We start from the raw sequence: 17,625 nt of genomic DNA, 5'->3' as shown, positions 1-17,625 counted from the left end.
GTGGGCCGGAGTGCATGTGTACGTGCGCATGCACGCACAGCAGAAGGGGCTTCTGCTCCCATCCCCCTGCCTACCTAGGATGCTGCCTAGAGGAAGAACAAGCAGCCCAAAAGGGCTGCTTCTGGGCTGCTCGTTCCTCCGCCGCCGCCGACAGCGGAGGAGGAGGAAGGAGCAGCCTAAAAGGACCCTCACTCGAGTATAAGCCAAGAGGGACTTTTTCAGCATAAAAAAGGGGACAGTAGGTGCAATCATAAAGTCATGGCTTAATTTTGATTTGATACGTGTAAGGCTTCGCATTCTAAATAAACATACTAAAAAAATGTAAACGCTGCAAGGTAAGGAATTGGTTAGATTCTCATGTCATTGGCTTAAACGCGTCTACAGTGGTGCCTTGCAAGACGAAATTAATTCGTTCCGCAAGTTTTGTCGTCTTGCGATTTTTTTCGTCTTGCGAAGCACGGTGTTGGGAAAGTTTCGGAAAAGCTTCAAAAATCACCAAAGTCTTTCAAAACCTAAAAAAAGGCTACCACACCGCGTTCTATGAGTTGCTCCTCGAAGTCAAGTCGCAACTGTATTAACGGTGTTAAGAAAAAGGAAACAAACTTGCAAGACGTTTCTGTCTTGCGAAGCAAGCCCATAGGGAAAATCGTCTTGCGAAGCAGCACAAAAAACCCTTTCGTCTAGCGAGTTTTTTGTCTTGCGAGGCATTCGTCTTGCGAGGTACCACTGTACTTAATTCCTTCAGTTTCTAAAAGCTGCTGCAAAATTCCACTAACAGCATCAAAAGGAAAGGGAGAGTATACCAGATGGGTTTTCCTTCCAACCTCATTGTGTGTTGCTTGAAGTTAGCATTTCGCTGCTTTTCTCCATTCCCCTACTACTGACTTAACCAAAAGACGAATCTGCCCCTTTCCAAACCATTACGGAGCAGACCACAGAAACAAATACATTCACCGAACATTTAATCGCCCAAACTGCTTCCCCCCCCAAAATTTTTTTATAACACAAAAAACAAACGGAAAAGACAATACAAACAAATTCTTGTCATATCCTTATTTTTCTAAACATTGTTAAGTGGGCTTCCTCAAGTCCACCTATCTGATTTTCATTATATTTCATCTTTAGTAGTTTACATATATCATAATTTCCAAACTGCTGCTTTCACACTCGGCCATCCTTGTTTCCTCCTCCAAGTGAGAACCTGAGGGTGTACCCCACTTTTGGCTGTGGTCCTGCACAGTTTGAACAACCCCCATAGGTATTGCAAATCAGGTGTCGTTTTTAAAGGGGATATTTGCTTTCTGAGCATAAAAGTCCCAGGGAGACTGGCCCCCTCTGGAATTTGCCAGAACTATCCAATGGCCAGTTCAGGCCTGCAGACAAAGCTGTTAAAAGGTGATTATTACAGGGGGTTGTCTTAATTACAGTAACACAGCTCTGCTTAAGCTGGGAAAGGCCTCAAGGTAGGCGGTTACCATAGCAACGGAATTGCGTGCCCCTTCCCTCCCCGAAAAATAGCATGCACAGTGACTGCAAGGCCCCCTATTCATTTCTATGCTGACCTAACAAGTGCCTGAAAAAAGGCCACGGGGGTTATTAAAACAGCTCTTCATGCGTTAATACCCTGAAATATCTTACTCGTCCCTTGTTATCCCACCCCCAGTTAAAACTATTTAATAGGGGACAATATACCATCTCTGATCCCTGAGGGAAGAGAGATGGGATCCTGTAAAAACAATTCTTTGCAGCTCTTGTATCTGTTCATTGGGCTTCTGGGTTAACAGACTGAATTGGTAAAGGATCTCCTTTTGATATTCCTACAGAGGTGTGCTTTTAAGAATAAAATCTTTTATCTGTCTCAGAACAGAGTCTTTCCCCTCCTTTTTTGCCCATTTGTCATCTTTTATTCAGCTATGTACGTCCAATAGGTGGCTACCGAAAACACAAACGTGTTTTATTTATTTAAAACATTTATACCCTGCTTCTCTGCCCCCTTGAGGAAGTTAACAATCTGACATGCCTTTCTGATAAAATTAATAGACCATAAAGAACACACACACTGTAGAAATGGATTAGTAGCTGCATTAAGGCAGCACTTGCCAGAAGCATGAGGAAATGAACTAGTTCTGACATGGCACTTAAAAGGTACGATAAGAGTTCATGCATATTTTCTGGCTGGTTTTAGCAGAACCCAGCAGACTTTTTAAAAAATAAAATAAAATGGGTGCCATAAATCCTCGATAGGTGCCTGGCTATTTGTTCCAAAGTGACTTCTTTCAAAATAAATAGGCTATTGTAAACGACGCTTACTCAAAAGTCAATGCCACTATGCTTAGAACTGCAGCCTCCGGGTGATTAATATATGAACAATTACGGCAGGGACAAGGGAACCTATAACCCTCCAGATCCCATAAATCTCAGCCAATGGGGCCAGCCCAAGACATTTTGGTACCTGAGGAGAACCACAAAATGGCACCCCTTCCCCACCAGCGAAGAAGGGATGAGTGAACAAAGGGAGAAATAGTGATCTACATTGGGATCTGCTGCCCCTGTGGATCCTGATGGCTGAGGCAGTTATCTCACCTTGCCTAATGGGTGGGCCAGCGCTGTCAGCCAGAATGGCTCAACAACATCTGGAAGGCCAGGGGTTCACAATCTGTGCCTCAAATTGTAAGGTTTAAAGAGACAGAAGCTCTTTTGGCGTGGCAACTCTTATTATCAGTCCAGCTTCTCCTCCTAACTTTTGGCTCCTAACCTTGCTATTTTTCTGGGGGAATGGACTCTTCATGACCTAAGAAAAGGCCTGCTGGATCAGGCCAAAGGCTTACCTCATCTAGCATTGTGTTCTCACAGTAATCAAACAGATGCCTAAAGGAAGACTGCAAGCAGGAACCAGAAAACAATGGATAACCAGCCTCATTCAGCCAACAACGCTTACGTCTAATTAATGCATGAAGGGGTTAAGACCATAGAGTAAACTGTCCTGCCAGGCTTAGCTAGGTCACTCCCACTTGCCTTGGGAGGAAGGTAATCAAGACTATTGTTCACCTTCAATCTGCCAGGGAAGCTCAAAAGGTGAGCATGTCTTAGCTTGTTGCTGCGGCTCAGACCGCGTGGCTCTTACATGCCACTCTTTGAGTTCCTGTACCTCTAATGTTGGTGCTGGAGGAGACTCTTGAGAGTCCCATGGACTGCAAGAAGATCAAACCTATCCATTCTTAAGGAAATCAGCCCTGAGTGCTCACTGGAAGGACAGATCGTGAAGCTGAGGCTCCAATACTTTGGCCACCTCATGAGAAGAGAAGACTCCCTGGAAAAGACCCTGATGTTGGGAAAGATGGAGGGCACAAGGAGAAGTGGACGAGATGGTTGGACAGTGTTCTCAAAGCTACCAGCATGAGTCTGACCAAACTGCGGGAGGCAGTGGAAGACAGGAGTGCCTGGCATGCTCTGGTCCATGGGGTCATGAAGAGTCAGACACGACTAAACGACTAAACAACAACAACACCTCTAATTTAGGAACTTTCACCACTGTCACTAATCCAAGCTTTACTTGGGTGTGGGGTGGGGATTATTGTTTTGTTTATTGTATTTTTAATTTTGTATCTGAACTGTCCTGACATCTACAGATAAAGGGTGGTATACCAATTTAAGAAATAATAAAGACTTCTACTGCCATGGTCCTAGCCCTTTCTTAGGAGAACCCAGGAGTCCTGGCTCCCACCGGCCCCTTCCAAAAACTTACACGCCTTCAGCTCTTGCTCCCCTCCCCCTCAACCCAACCGCATTACTACTACTAAAGGTAAAGGTAAAGGTACCCCTGCCCGTACGGGCCAGTCTTGACAGACTCTAGGGTTGTGCGCCCATCTCACTCTATAGGCCGGGGGCCAGCGCTGTCCGGAGACACTTCCGGGTCACGTGGCCAGCGTGACAAAGCTGCATCTGGCTAGCCAGCGCAGCACACGGAACGCCGTTTACCTTCCCGCCAGTAAGCGGTCCCTATTTATCTACTTGCACCCGGGGGTGCTTTTGAACTGCTAGGTTGGCAGGCACTGGGACCGAGTGACAGGAACGCACCCCGCCGCGGGGATTCGAACCGCTGACCTTTCGATCGGCAAGCCCTAGGCGCTGAGGCTTTTACCCACAGCGCCACCTACTACAGCCTAATCCTGTGGTTCCACAACATGGAGCACATGCCCCATGGCCTTTTAGGCTTCCTCCACGTGAACAGGATCTTATTTCTGAATAATAATAATTATATGTCAAACGGGGTAGGGGTGGGATCAGAATTTTAGAGATGCTTAGGTGGGGCATGGCTAAAAGGTTGGGAACCACAGGCCTAATCCTTTTGAAACCTGAAACTTGTTTTTTGTAGGATTCCTCCTATACCTGACCATGGGTAGGCAAACTAAGGCCCGGGGGCCGGATCCAGCCCAATTGCCTTCTAAATCCGGCCTGGGAATCAGCGTGTTTTTACATGAGTAGAATATGTCCTTTTATTTAAAATGCACCTCTGGGTTATTTGTGGGGCCTGCCTGGTGTTTCTACATGAGTAGAATGTGTGCTTTGATTTAAAATGCATCTCCGGGTTATTTGTGGGGCATTGGAATTCGTTCATTATTTTTTTTCCTTTTCAAAATATAGCCCGCCCCTCACCACAAGGTCTGAGGGACAGTGGACCGGCCCCCTGCTGAAAAAGTTTGCTGACCCTGCCTGAAACTGTAATTTCAACACCCCACTTCACACTGCCTCTGGGACTGCTGCATTGGTTAACAGCAATGAATGAAACCATAATGACCCTCGCGCCTTCGGAGGGAACCCAGGAGTCCGGGCTGCGCCAGCTCCAAGCCCCTCCCGCTCCCTCCGACACCCAGTCCGCCCTTCCAGTTCTCCCACTTCCTCCACCCCCCAGGTAGCCCCTCCTTCCCAGTTGACCCCTCCCTAGAGGCTCCTCCCGCCTTTGGGGTGGCGCTTCTCCCGAATCCAGTCCTACCAGAAAATCCCAAGGAAGAGGCTTCTCTCTTTCAACCCCCCCTCCCCGCGTCTCCTTCCCCCCTCCTTCTCCATCTAGGGCTGGGCTAGTCCCTCCCCTTCTTTCCCTTTGCTCGGCGGGGCCAAAGATCCTCCGGATAGTCCCGCTTTTGCTGGAGTTTGGACACACACACATATATTTATATATTAAAAAAACAAGGTAGGGGACATTGAAAAGAAGAGCGTTGCTACCTTCCAGGGGAGGTGGAGGAAAGGAATGAAATCAAACCGCCCTACTCTGCAAGATAAAAAGCTGAAATCGGAAGGGAAGGAGAAAGAAATCCGTAGGGAGGGGAAAGGGAAAAAGTTGCTACGGAGGCATCGCTTCTCTGGATCTCACCCGGTACGTGCTAAACGCGTGTGTGTGTGGAAGGGGGGGGCGCGTGTTGCAGCGCTGCGGTCTCTCCGGCAAGCGGGTGGTGGATATTCCTGGAGGGGTTTATTTTGGGGGTGGGGGTGATCGGGAGATCGGCCCTAATTAGGATCGTTGGGTGCAGTCGCTTAGGGAGGGGGGTGTACAAATTCTCTGGGGAGGGAGGAATCTTTGAGCTAAGGGAGCAGCTCTTGGGGAGGGGGGGGGAATTTGCTTCTTTTTTTGATGTGTGTGGCTGCATCGATTAGGATTCAGGTGAGGGTTTGCAAGGATTCTTTAATTTAGAAGGGAGGGGGGAGTATTATTATTTTTTGCAATAAAGGCCTAAGAAGGCAGTTCCCTCCGCCGGGAATCTCATGAAGCCTATAAATAGACCAGATGTTGGTTGACAACCCCCAACACACGCCCCCCACACACGGTTTGAAACATTGCAGAGTTAAATGTGTTGTGAGAGATATCTTGAAATGCCTTATATAAAATCCCAATTATTGCACAGCACTGCAGAGGATAGCCCTGCAGACACACACACATTGATTGTTTTAAGAACTTAAAAGCATTCGATACAGGATGCTTCTATAAGGAGACTATTATGCTATAAATGTACACATGTTGAGGCACCTTTTCCGGTTGAGGCACCTTTTCCGATTAGTCTCGCAAAAGTCATGCTTGCCGCACACTCCAGAGCTTCAGAGAGCAAATGACATATAACGCCAAAAATTTTCCCCGCCATGAGGCTCTCGCTCTTAATAACCGACAGCTCCTTAGGCACAATCCCCTCTAAGCCGAATAAAACCACACTGTTCGCAATGGGATCCCCCAACCAGAGCATATGGCGCCATAATTACACCTAGACCAGACTCCCAGCCCAATCTGAAAGTGGCTCACGAGGAATCCCAAGCGCATCCTCGCTTCCTGTCTCACACAAATATCACCACAGCAGAAGGTGCAGCCTTGCCATTTCATTAACACACAGAGACGCATGTTTTGAGGTAGGCTGTTTCTGCATATGCATGCAAAAGGTTTGATTCGTCAAGCTACGCCTTTCCCAGTGCCTGAAGTATTTTGTGCTTGTGGGGTGGTTGTGAAGCTATTTGTGGGTTTTATGATTGTTTCGTTCATTCTCATTTTCTGCAAAGGATTGTTGGGTCCCTTGCTAGCCCTATCGAAACCGTTGGCCCTACGTTTAGCCACGATCGTTCATTTCAGTACAGTGGTACCTCGGGTTACAGATGCTTCAGGTTACATAGGCTTCAGGTTACAGACTCCGCTAACCCAGAAATAGTACCTTGGGTTAAGAACTTTGCCTCAGGTTGAGAACAGAAATTGTGCTCTGGTGGCGCGGCAGCAGCAGAAGGCCCCATTAGCTAAAGTGGTGCTTCAGGTTAAGAACAGTTTAAAGTTAAGAACGGACCTCCGGAACGAATTAAGTACTTAACCCGAGGTACCACTGTAGTTAGGGATGCAGGTGGCACTGTGGGTTAAACCACAGAGCCTAGGACTTGCCAATCAGAAGGTTGGCGGTTCGAATCCCCGCGACGGGGTGAGCTCCCTTGCTCGGTCCCTGCTCCTGCCAACCTAGTAGTTCAAAAGCCCGTCAAAGTGCAAGTAGATAAATAGGTACCACTCCGGTGGGAAGGTAAACGGTGTTTCTGTGCGCTGCTTTGGTTCGTCAGAAGTGGCTTCGTCATGCTGGCCACATGACCTGGAAGCTGTACACCGGCTCCCTCGGACAGTAAAGCGAGATGAGCTCTGCAACCCCAGAGTCAGGCACGACTGGACCTAATGGTCAGGGGTCCCTTTACCTTTACCACTGTAGTTCCAACTCTTGACTTGGGCTGGAGAGGCCACAACCCCATTAAAATATGTAAAATCAGTGTAATAGACAACTGAGATAAAAGGTGAACGAGCAGAGCCAACAGCCATTATAATAAGCAGAATACAGGAGAAAATCAAGGCTTTCAAAAGTCATTTTTTTTTAAAGAAAGCAAGCTGCTGTATATCTGACATGGATTGGCTAGAAAATCTGGCGGTGCGTGAAAGTCATGCCCTTTACCTCAGCCTCAAGCACGAGTTGTGGTTATTCAGTGGTGAACAGGAAAGCACTCTGAACATGCTCAGAGGCATTCTCTTTCATTGGTAGCTCTTCTGAGGTGCTCTGGGACACTCTTGGTGAACCCCTAGCAGTGGCGAACTTTGGGCTTTAACATTTCCACGACATCCTGTATGACACCCAAATCCCCCCTCCCAATCTCTTTTGTCATTGTTGCGGCGCCCTCTCAGATCAGTGCCCAGTGTGGGTGAACCAGTCGGCCTCCCCTAAATTCACCTCTGACCCCTAGTTTCATACAAGCTGTTGGATAATGGGAAACTTAGAGTGGTATATATGTTCTATCCTGCCCCCCCAACAACAGGTAATTCAGGGGTAGCTGATGCATTTAACCCTTGATGCCATTGAACTCCAGCTCCCATAATCCCTTTCTGTGGGCCACACTGCCTGGGCCTGATGGGAGTTGTGGTCCAAAATACCTATCTGGAGGGCCGCCATGTTTGTTTATGCACTAAGGGGGAGCCTTCCCTAGATTGGTTCCTTCCAGGTATTTTGGACTACAACTCCTATCAGCCCCAGGTAGGTTGGGGAAGTCACTTTCCTGAGAGTTTAAATGAGGTTTTTGTTCGTCTTGAGGGCTCCTTGTTGGCATATTTCTCCCTACAGCAGCAGAAATGCATAGACGATTATAGAAACAGGTTTCGGCTTGGTGTTGCAAAATATCTATTACGCCATGCGGATCTTGTTTTGTGGCTACAGATGGTGGATATCCATCTGCTTGTTTTCAACTAATTGCACATTTTGGGTTCATGCCATCCAAAAGAGATTATTTGGGGGGGGGGGAGAGCAGAAAGAAACTAAGATAGGTCAACCTAAGATAGGGGAAATCAAAATTCTGGAGGTATAAACCCCCCTTTTGGAGTTTTGCAATTAAATTCCAAAGCAATCAAGGGATTGGGGGTGGCTGATAGAATGCATTTGTATTCTGAGACAGAGAGAGAGATTAGGGTCAGTGTATACAAGCAGCAGATTCAAGTGATGTAAAGGGATTTTCGGTTTTTTTGGAGCGTACCACTGCAGGAAATTAGGTCTGAGTGCTTCCCCATCAGAAAATCCTCCTGGTAGATGCACAAATACAGAGAAGGCGAGCTTGAACGGTTTCCCAACATGCTGCTTTTTTACATGTAGGAACATGCATGCACTGCATTCAAAATTCGTCCCCCCTACCTGCAGTCTGAAGTAGTCGAATCCAGGATAATAATTTGATTTTAAACTGGCCCTTGCCTGCAAAAGCTCACTTGGGCAAAGGGCTGCATTTTGGTCTTGCTTTGCCACAGTTGCCCATGCTCTGGTTACACCTCCAAGTTGGATTATTGCAGTGTGCTGCACCTGAGGCTGCTCCTGAAGACAGTTTGGAAGCTGCAACTGATATATCCAGTTGTATAATGAAGGCGCCAGGCGAGCCTCCCTGGGTAGAGCATCACACAAACGGGGAGCCGCTGCAGAAAAGACCCCGTTCTCGTCTTGCCACCCTCCGGACCTCTCACAGAGGAGGCACGTGAAGAAGGGCCTCAGATGATGAACGAGGAGAGTCTGGATTGTTTCATATGGAGAGGGGTGGACCTTGAGGCATTGTGGTTCTGTTTTAAGGCTTTATAGGTCCAAACCAGCACTTGGAATGGGGTCTGTGTAAAGCCCTAAATGATGTGGGGCCCAAATACCTGAAGGGAATGCCTTTCTCTATAACTAAACCTACCTGTGTGTTATGGTCAACAAGGAGAGGTCCTTCTCAGGGTTCCATCACCAAGTAAAGCCTTCTCAGAAGTAGAAGCCCATCTTCAGAATTACCTCCTCTCTAAAGTATGTCTGGTTCTGATACTGCTTGAAGATACACTTCTCTCTTGAGGCCTTTGGGAGGTCTTGAGCATTGTGCTGGTCATGCTGTTGCTGTTTTTCATTGCTTGCTGTTCAATTGCATTCTTTTAAAGTTTTAGCTGCTCTTTTATTATTTGTATTCAACGCTTTGTTTTGTGATTTGTGTAGCCTGCCCTGGGAGCCTGTGGTGAAGGGTGAGGATACAAACCTGATCAATGAAACAATAATTTTATTATTGGATAAAATCAGTATTGAGAATTGGTGAGAATCAGTGTTTTGGGAACTGATCATGTGATCAGTTTTTTGGTTTTTGTTTTAAATGATAATTTCCCTAGAGAAACTACCAGGGAACATAGTGTGGTATTCAGTTACATTTCACTTAGTTTTACTCATCGTAGGCCTGTTGAAGTGAATGGCTCTGATTTACTCATGTTATTTTCAGTGTCTCTACACTGAGTAAAACTTAGTTGATGATAACCCACAGTTAATATCAGGGCCTTGTCAGTATTTGGGGGTCCGTAACATTTCCTGCTAGCTAGATGGAAAATCTTCATGAAGGATGAGAATTAAAGTTTATTCGCCTTTTAGTCTTCCGTTTTGAGCATTTAAAACCATGTTCACCCTTGCAACAAGCCCACGGGTCACTATTACCACCATTTTTCAAGATAAGAAGTAGGTTAAATCAGAAATCTCCCCTTAATTGCCATTCTGTCCCACCTGCGGTCAGTTCACTGACTGAAAATTTCTTTCTTTCTTTCATAGGGGAGGCTGTTCTGGAGCGAAAGATCCCATCTTTGATTTGAGGTGGCATGATGCGAGACTTTGGAGCCTCTGAACTAATAAGAAGCTGAGATTTTTTTTATTTTGGGAGCCACAAATACACCCTTTTGGAAACAGGGAATTGAACCCACCATGCCCGTTTGGGGAACCAGACCTGCGTGCCCTAAGATGGTTGGTTTGCCAGGAGTGTTGAAAAAATCAGTGTGATGTGGCAGGAAGCTCAACTTCCCTCTGTGTGAGCAAACCGTTCTCCAACATATGTATTTGCTTGGACACTGGAGATTCGTGTTCTCGGCAGCCAGCATCTAGGACAGCTCCAAGCCCGGAAGAGCCAAGATTTATGGATAACCCACAATTGTGGTTTCCTTGAAGACTGAGCCACCAGCCTTGGCATCTGAAGCAGCTAGGAGGAGCGGAAAATGCCATGCTAGGCCGTATTCTTCGTGGCAGGGAGCTGATCTTTGCGAGCCTCGGGTCCCAAGTAAACTTTGGTTGCTCTGGGTGTATAGCTCCCACACCTGCTCTTTAGTTTGTTTACATATATTCATCTATATTATAATAATATATCTATATTATCGTGCATCTTCTCCCTGCGCCATGTTCCTTAGCAGAGCCAAGTCATGGCTCCCTGGACTGCCTTGGCGACGAGGAAAGGCGAAGGACGTGAAAAAGGAAGAGGAGGAATTGCAGGGGGAGCTGGAGGAAAGCACGGCGCCCCCAAAACCAAGATGGTGGAGCGGCCGACGCCTCTTGGGCGCTATTGGCTGGGGCCAAAGTTCCGCTGCTGGAGAGAGCTCCCTATTGGCCAGGATACCTCAGCACCTCTCGCCGCCGAAAGCATCCGTCGAATCGCCAGAGCACTTGCAGATCTGCTTCAACTTCACCCGCCATCTTTTTGACCTGTGCGTGGTGACTTTGCTCTGTGCCTCGTCCCCGGCCTTCCGGCTGGTTTTGGATATCCTGGGGTTCGGGGGCCCTCTGAAGGTCTGGCTCCACGGCTTTGCCTGCTTCTTAGTCACCGCTTACGGGATGTACTTGGCCCTGTGGCTGGTGCAGGAGTACCTCGTGCAGTTTGCCTGCCTCTATGGCTTCCTGCAGACCCTGGTCTTGTGTGTCAGTATCCAGGCTGGTGGGTCTGAGCCCCCAGAGGAGAAAGAGTCCATCGACTCCGACCCAGCCAAGGAAGAGGAACTGTCGGCAGCCGGCACAGGCAAGCAGTCACCGCCGCTATAAGGAGGAAGACTCTGTTAGCCTGCCTCCTGCGGCTGTTCGGGGTAGAATTGGGTCATGGAAGCCAAAGAGCGCAGCTGATGTGGTCCCCATTTAGGATGGCTGGACAGACACGCACAAAAGAGGAGGGAATAGAGAGTGTTGTGCAGCGGGTGTATGTTTGCAAAAAACATATGTATGTGTGTATGTCCCGTCCCCCGCGCAGGTGGTTCCAATGCCCATTTGTGAATGGCTTTTTGGGGAGCAAAGGGAGGGGAACACCATCACAACTATGACCACCCAGAGGGGCCTTGGAGAAATCATGGGGCACGAGGGTGGGGGGAGTTGGGTGCACTCCACATCCAAACCAGTCTGAACCTGGTTTCCCTGTCTTGCCTGCCCCCAGTGGATCTTGGGAACTAGATTTGGCGGGAAGGTGAGGGGACTCGAGGGTTCATTTGATGGGGAGCTGTTTGACCACTGAAGAATGGACATGCCTCTGTAGAGCATGTTTGGCTGGCAGTTTTGAAGAAGTGTTGATGGGGTGGTCCGCACATACCCAGTTCCTATAATCTGCAAAGACAGGTGATTTCATCAGTCAGTGGGGTCCTCTTAACATTTTAGCAGAGGTGTCCCTAGACCCAGTTTAGGGGTCCCTAAACCCAGTTGAGAGTTGTCTAGAATGGACACTGGGAGCTGTGCTTTGATCTTGAACAGCAAGCAAGTGCAGCTTTCTGCTCTGGTGGCCTAGCAGGTGAGGGCAAGAGGCTTTGGACAATCACTTTGGAGGGTGGAAGGGAGAGGGCAGGGGAAATGATCTGGGAAGGGCCAGTAGATGCCACATTGCATCTTCTTGCCCCCGTCTCAGGCTGGGGCGAGTGGGTACTAGGGATGAAGAACCTCCTATCTTAACTGGGACCAGAGAGTGGATTTATCTGAGGCTAGGGCGGGGTGGATTTGAGAACTATGGGTCAGATCCTATGAGAGAGACCTATTGCACCTGCACAAGAGGATTCAAAGGAGCCAATGGGAGGACTGGGGTTTGGCAGGAAGTGTTCTAATTGGTATGACATCTAATCTAGGGGAGGAAGATTCCAGAAAGTCATGAAAGCCTCCCACAGCTTAGAGCAGGGGTACCCATCATGGAACCTTCCAGAGACGGTTGGACTACAGTTCCCATCATCCCTGGTTATTGGCTGGGCTTGCCGGGGCTGATGGGAGTTGGAGTTCAGGAACTTCAGGAGGGCAGTATCAGGAAATATGTAAAGCTACTGAGGAGGAATCTGGATGGGGGTGGACTACTGAGGACTCCCTGTTAGAAATGGACTGCCTCTCCCTAGCTTATTCTGAAGGGGCAAGGTGGGCTGTTTAGAAAGTTGGTCTTCCCCTCCGTCCCAAACCTCAGGGATACGCAGTTCTGAGCCTGGAATTTCAGCTAGATTCCACCTGCTCCTCACCAGCATCTATAACTTTTTCCAACAGCAGGAGAGTCTAGCTCCTCTTTGCCCTGTTTTCTTGATACTCACCCCAAACACCTTCAGCAATATTGAGATTTTATCCTACCAGATCAGCTTGCAATGTGGGCCGTGTGTTGCCCAAAGGATCTGTGTGTGATTGAGAGAGGATCTCAGCACGCCTCTCTGCGGCCCAGGTGTGCTTGAGCCGCGCAGGGATACAAATGTCTACCTTTACCACACACCTGCACCTGAGGTGTGCCCTATTGCCTCGCAAGAGGGTGACCCAAGTTTCCCAGAATATTAATGTTCACCTGCAGGCATCTTGGTTACCAGTACAGACTTGCAATCGAGGCTGCCAGCCATAGGCCCAATCAGCCTCTCTTCCAAGGTCCTGTTTGTGTTTTTCTTGCCAGGGGATGGGAAGTTTATATTGCGCCATGCTTGCCGCTGGAACTAGGGACCACCGGAGTGGATGTGGCAGTTGTGTTCGTAGGAACATTATTCCTTTCCTCATTTCTGGCAAGGCCTCCACATTCCTAGGTCAGCACATCTTTCCAGATCAGCTGAACACTCTTCATTCTTCAGTTCTGTTGTGATCATGTATGTCTGTTGTGATCTCCTAAAACAAACACCACCTTCTTGTGTGGAATCCATCCTATGGTGTAGCTACGTGAGGTCCACAGTCAGGTCCTTTCCAAGTTATATACCTTACATTTCTGTCTCCCCACCTTCTTCCCTTCAAGATCCACAGTCTCTGATGCATGCCCAGAATGCCCCCAAACCAGATGTTCTCACTGGGTTTTCCCCACTCCTTCCACAAACACAAATTCAGTTTAACCTCTCCTCTGCACACTCCTCTGTTAGCCGCAAGCAGTGAGGTATAAAACATGCTTTGATTTTGAGTCTCTGGAACCTAGAACATACCCCCCTCTTTCTCATTAATCCCTTTTGTGATGTCCCCACCAGATCATCCCTCTCCCTCTAGCTCCTTGAGATCCACTTGATCTCCATGTTGTGATAGACAAGAAAGTGGCAAATCGGATCATTCATTTTTTAAAAAAATGGTTGCAGGAAATAATTCTACATTGCAACCACATTCAGAGCAAGCCGCAATCTCATTTTCAGCAGAAACACTCCCATTTCATCTAGGAAACGTCCTCTGGATTCAAGTCCTTTTCCAAAAATGGACAACCCTTTCTGCAAAAGCTTTCTCAGATTCATTTCCTTCTCTGAATATTGTCTAATACCCATGTGATATCTTTCAAGTGAAACCCCTCTCTTGTCCGGATAGAGCCAGAACGTCCCATGCCATCTGCCTCGAGCGAGAATAAAAAACTTAAGCGTTCCGGTTCTGAGGCAGAATGAATGCCTTCTCTATCCTTTCAAACTTCTGGCCTGCCACTGCGGGTGCCGGCAAACACTGCTTTTGCGGTGTGCATTCCTGTTCCAGGAAGAAGAGCTTTGGCCTCCCAAATGCTGTCGGAATCCCAACTCCCATCAGCCCAAGTTGGAACGGTCAGTAATTAGGAATGATAGGAGTTGTAGTCCGGAGGGCCACAGGCCCCCCACCCCTGAATCAGAGATAGGAACTGAGAGGAAACGGTTCCCTTTGCCCAGGGTCATGTCCTAGATCTTTGTCTCTCTGGGTGCCAGATCTGAAGTGGACACCCTTTTAATTTCTCCCTCAAGTTCACCTATGAGCCTCTTCCCGTCTTGCTAAGGGACAAGTATCCAGGTACAGCTTTTCACCTGGCGTTCACTTCTATCCAGGTACAGCTTTTCACCTGGCGTTCCAGAGAGCAGTGAGAGGGGAGGGTGCTTTGGACAATGTCCCCACCTTAATCTCAGGGCCCTTGTAGCGGACTAACTAGGCCAACCACTAGCATCAGTCATGGATGTGACGCTTCTGTGATACTATGGCCTCGAGGGACTCCTAAAAACCCCATTTTGTGATGTATAGCTGTGGTACTGAAATGTCTACTTTTGTCCTTCGGCCCATTTTCTCCAAGAAGTTTACTTGAAGCTGTGGAGCCACCAATGCTGTTGTGCCCTAGCAGTGGAATTAGCTGTTTCCTCAAATTGATTGACTTGACTACAGCTCATCGGGGTAGGTCTATATTGTTGTGTTTTTTTAATTCAATCCAGAGTGGCGAAGCCAGTCTAAAACGAAACCCACCAGCATAAACATCCTTACTTAGCACAAAGTCTTACGGAATTCTTCCCCTTGTGCTGTTTGGTTGTTGTTAATACTACAACTCCCATCGTCGCTGACTATGTGACCTGGGAATGATGGGAATGTAGTCCAACAACATCTGGAGGGCCACAGGTTCCACATCCTTGTGGGCCAAAGCCATCGTTCCACCCACTGAAATGTCATGAACGGAAGAGGGGCTAATCTAGAGAATGGACTATTGGGGCTGGATCTAGAGAGCTCTCCACATCTTGGAAGCAGACAGAACAGGATTTCTGACGCTTGTACAAATGATTAGGAACCCATCTTGTTTTTGAAAGGCAAGGGGAGAGGGGAGTGAAGAAAATATTTTGAAATGTCTGTGAGTCTTATAATGGGTGAGTCCCAAAAACATTTGAAGGCAGAACTTCCTTGGCAAACCTATCTTTGAATGTGAATTTGTGGCAACTTTCTTGGGGGAGAGGCAGGTAGTATTCTGGTATCTGTTGATTTCCCACTACAACTGCACCCCCCACAAAAAAACCCTCATTCTTTCCTCAACTAAACTGAGCCGGAGTTGGGGGTGACAAGGATTCCGTGAGGCCATTTTTGAGAACGACCAACTCGAGGAAGGGTTAAAGCCTTCCACCTGCCTCCCCTGGAAGTGTCCTGTCTGCACAAGTGCCAAAAGGAACAGACGAAGCTGGAAACCCTGCGTTTTTTCCACATAATGTGACGTTCCACCCTCTTAGTAGTGACTGACTTCTTATGTTGGTTTCAATGCAACGCAGTGCTCTTAAAAAACAAAAAAAACCTCGCCGTCTCGCTTACTGGGATTACCAGAGTGCTTATTTGGGAAACCTAGTAATTCCTCAGCAAATTTATATTGCGTACGAATCAATCTCAAGATGAGGGGTGTGAGTGGCGTCACACATACTAGCCAGTAGCTGCCTGCGATGTTCCTGCTGAAACGTTATGCACCTGTATCATCGCACTGCTGGCTGTGCTATTCTGCGTAGGAGGGAGGGAGACGCTAGAATTATAATAGGCTCCATCCTGAGGCAGCATTGTTATGAAAACTGTGAGGAGTTTGCCAGTGAGGGGAAGATCAAGAGAAAATAATAATAACTGTGTGTGCTTCATGAACAGCAGCAGGAGGCTGGGTGCCTCTCTGTCTCCACAAAACGGTACATCTCTGCAACCCCTTGAGAGCCAAAATATACCTCTTCCCTGTCCTGTTTCGTCATGCACCACTCTAGATGTTCCCCGGTGCCTGAGAAAGTGTGTTGCCATTTGTGATTTTGGAAGCATAGTGGTTATTTTCTTCATTGGGTGGGGTGGGGTGGGGACCAAATTAACCTGGTTTTACTTGGGAACGCATTGGTTGTGTATAGGGGGCGGCTGCAGGCGGGAGAACTGCATAAACTAACCTGTGTATCTATATCCTGACTGCTGTTTTAACAGTTTAAAACACTGTTGATTTGGATTCGTTTATTTTTCCAACCTGTGTTAATATATCTATATATCTATATATTTAAATAAAAGGGAAACTTCAAAGAACAATGCGAGGCTCTGCGATTCTCAGTTGCAACCGGAGCGACCTACAGTTGTGCGTGTTGCTAGTTCTCATGATAACTGGATAAAGCCTGGACAGCAATCAGGCAGTTTTTACTGGAGGAGAGGGAAGAAAGGGGTTCATCATTGCTCTGGAGTCTGCCAGTGCTCATCAGCCGCCTGCACTGTGGGTCCCTGCCTCCCCCCCCCCTCCAGCTTTCAGCTGAGCTTGCTTTTACTTTTCAGAGCTCAGCTGGGAGGCAAAATGATTTACAGCAGAGCCCACAAACTTAATTCATTAACACTGTGTGTGTGTGTGTGTGTGTGTGGTGGAACATGGGAGGGAGCTCATACATCATGCGAAATATTCATATTACTATAGCAGGGTGGTGGGGTGAACATACTTTCGGCCAAATTCCTTTGTGGGGAAACTTCTAGGGATCATGCTAGTAGTGGGTGGGGCCAGAGACAAAAAATGGGAGGAGCAACTGATGTGACTAAGCACAGAATCATAGAGCTGGAAGGAACCACAAGGATCATCTAGTCCAACCTCCTGCAGTGCAGGAATATTTTTGCCCAACTTGGGGGCTCGAACCCTGCCAATTAAGTCTTGTGCTCTGCCAACTGAGCTATCCTTCACTGCTTGGTGCAGTTTGCTGCATTCTATTTTTATTTTTTTAAAGAACCGGCGTACAGCTTCCGGGTCATGTGGCCAGCATGACTAAGCCGCTTCTGGCGAACCAGAGCAGCGCACGGAAACGCCGTTTACCTTCCCGCCGGAGTGGTACCTATTTATCTACTTGCACTTTGACGTGCTTTTGAACTGCTAGGTTGGCAGGAGCAGGGACCGAGCAGCGGGAGCTCACCCCATCGCGGGGATTCGAACCGCCGACCTTCTGATCGGCAAGTCCTAGGCTAGGTGGTTTAACCCACAGCGCCACCACCTGCATTCTAGCCACACAAAAGTTGGGTTTCTATCCATACACACACACACACACACCTCTCCATGCAGACAAGCAAGAGGCGTTACCGCAGTTCAGGGACACATTCCAGCCAGGCAAAAGCACTTGAGGAAGTGCGTGGTCTGAGGAGAATCCCAGAGGCCGGACACAGAGACCTGGAAGTCCAC

The 17,625-nt window shown here is 47.9% G+C and overlaps 1 protein-coding gene across 1 annotated transcript; it reads left to right on the top strand.

Annotated features, from left to right (window-relative positions):
• The first annotated feature begins 4,993 nt into the window (after positions 1-4,993).
• On the top strand, positions 4,994-14,117 carry C2H6orf47 (chromosome 2 C6orf47 homolog). Its single transcript, XM_053379390.1, has 2 exons — positions 4,994-5,374; positions 10,089-14,117. The coding sequence occupies exon 2, from the start codon at positions 10,704-10,706 to the stop codon at positions 11,337-11,339; it is 636 nt and encodes a 211-aa protein (XP_053235365.1). The 5' UTR covers positions 4,994-5,374; positions 10,089-10,703; the 3' UTR covers positions 11,340-14,117.
• The last annotated feature ends 3,508 nt before the right edge of the window (positions 14,118-17,625 follow it).

Source organism: Podarcis raffonei, chromosome 2, assembly GCF_027172205.1.
Source record: "Podarcis raffonei isolate rPodRaf1 chromosome 2, rPodRaf1.pri, whole genome shotgun sequence".
NCBI lineage: Eukaryota > Metazoa > Chordata > Lepidosauria > Squamata > Lacertidae > Podarcis > Podarcis raffonei.
Note: the sequence above shows the minus strand (reverse complement) of the source record. Positions and strands in the feature narration are given on the sequence as shown.

Coding starts and splice junctions, on each gene's coding strand:
- C2H6orf47 (XM_053379390.1), top strand. CDS start 10,704: ATGTTCCTTAGCAGAGCCAAGTCATGGCTCCCTGGACTGCCTTGGCGA.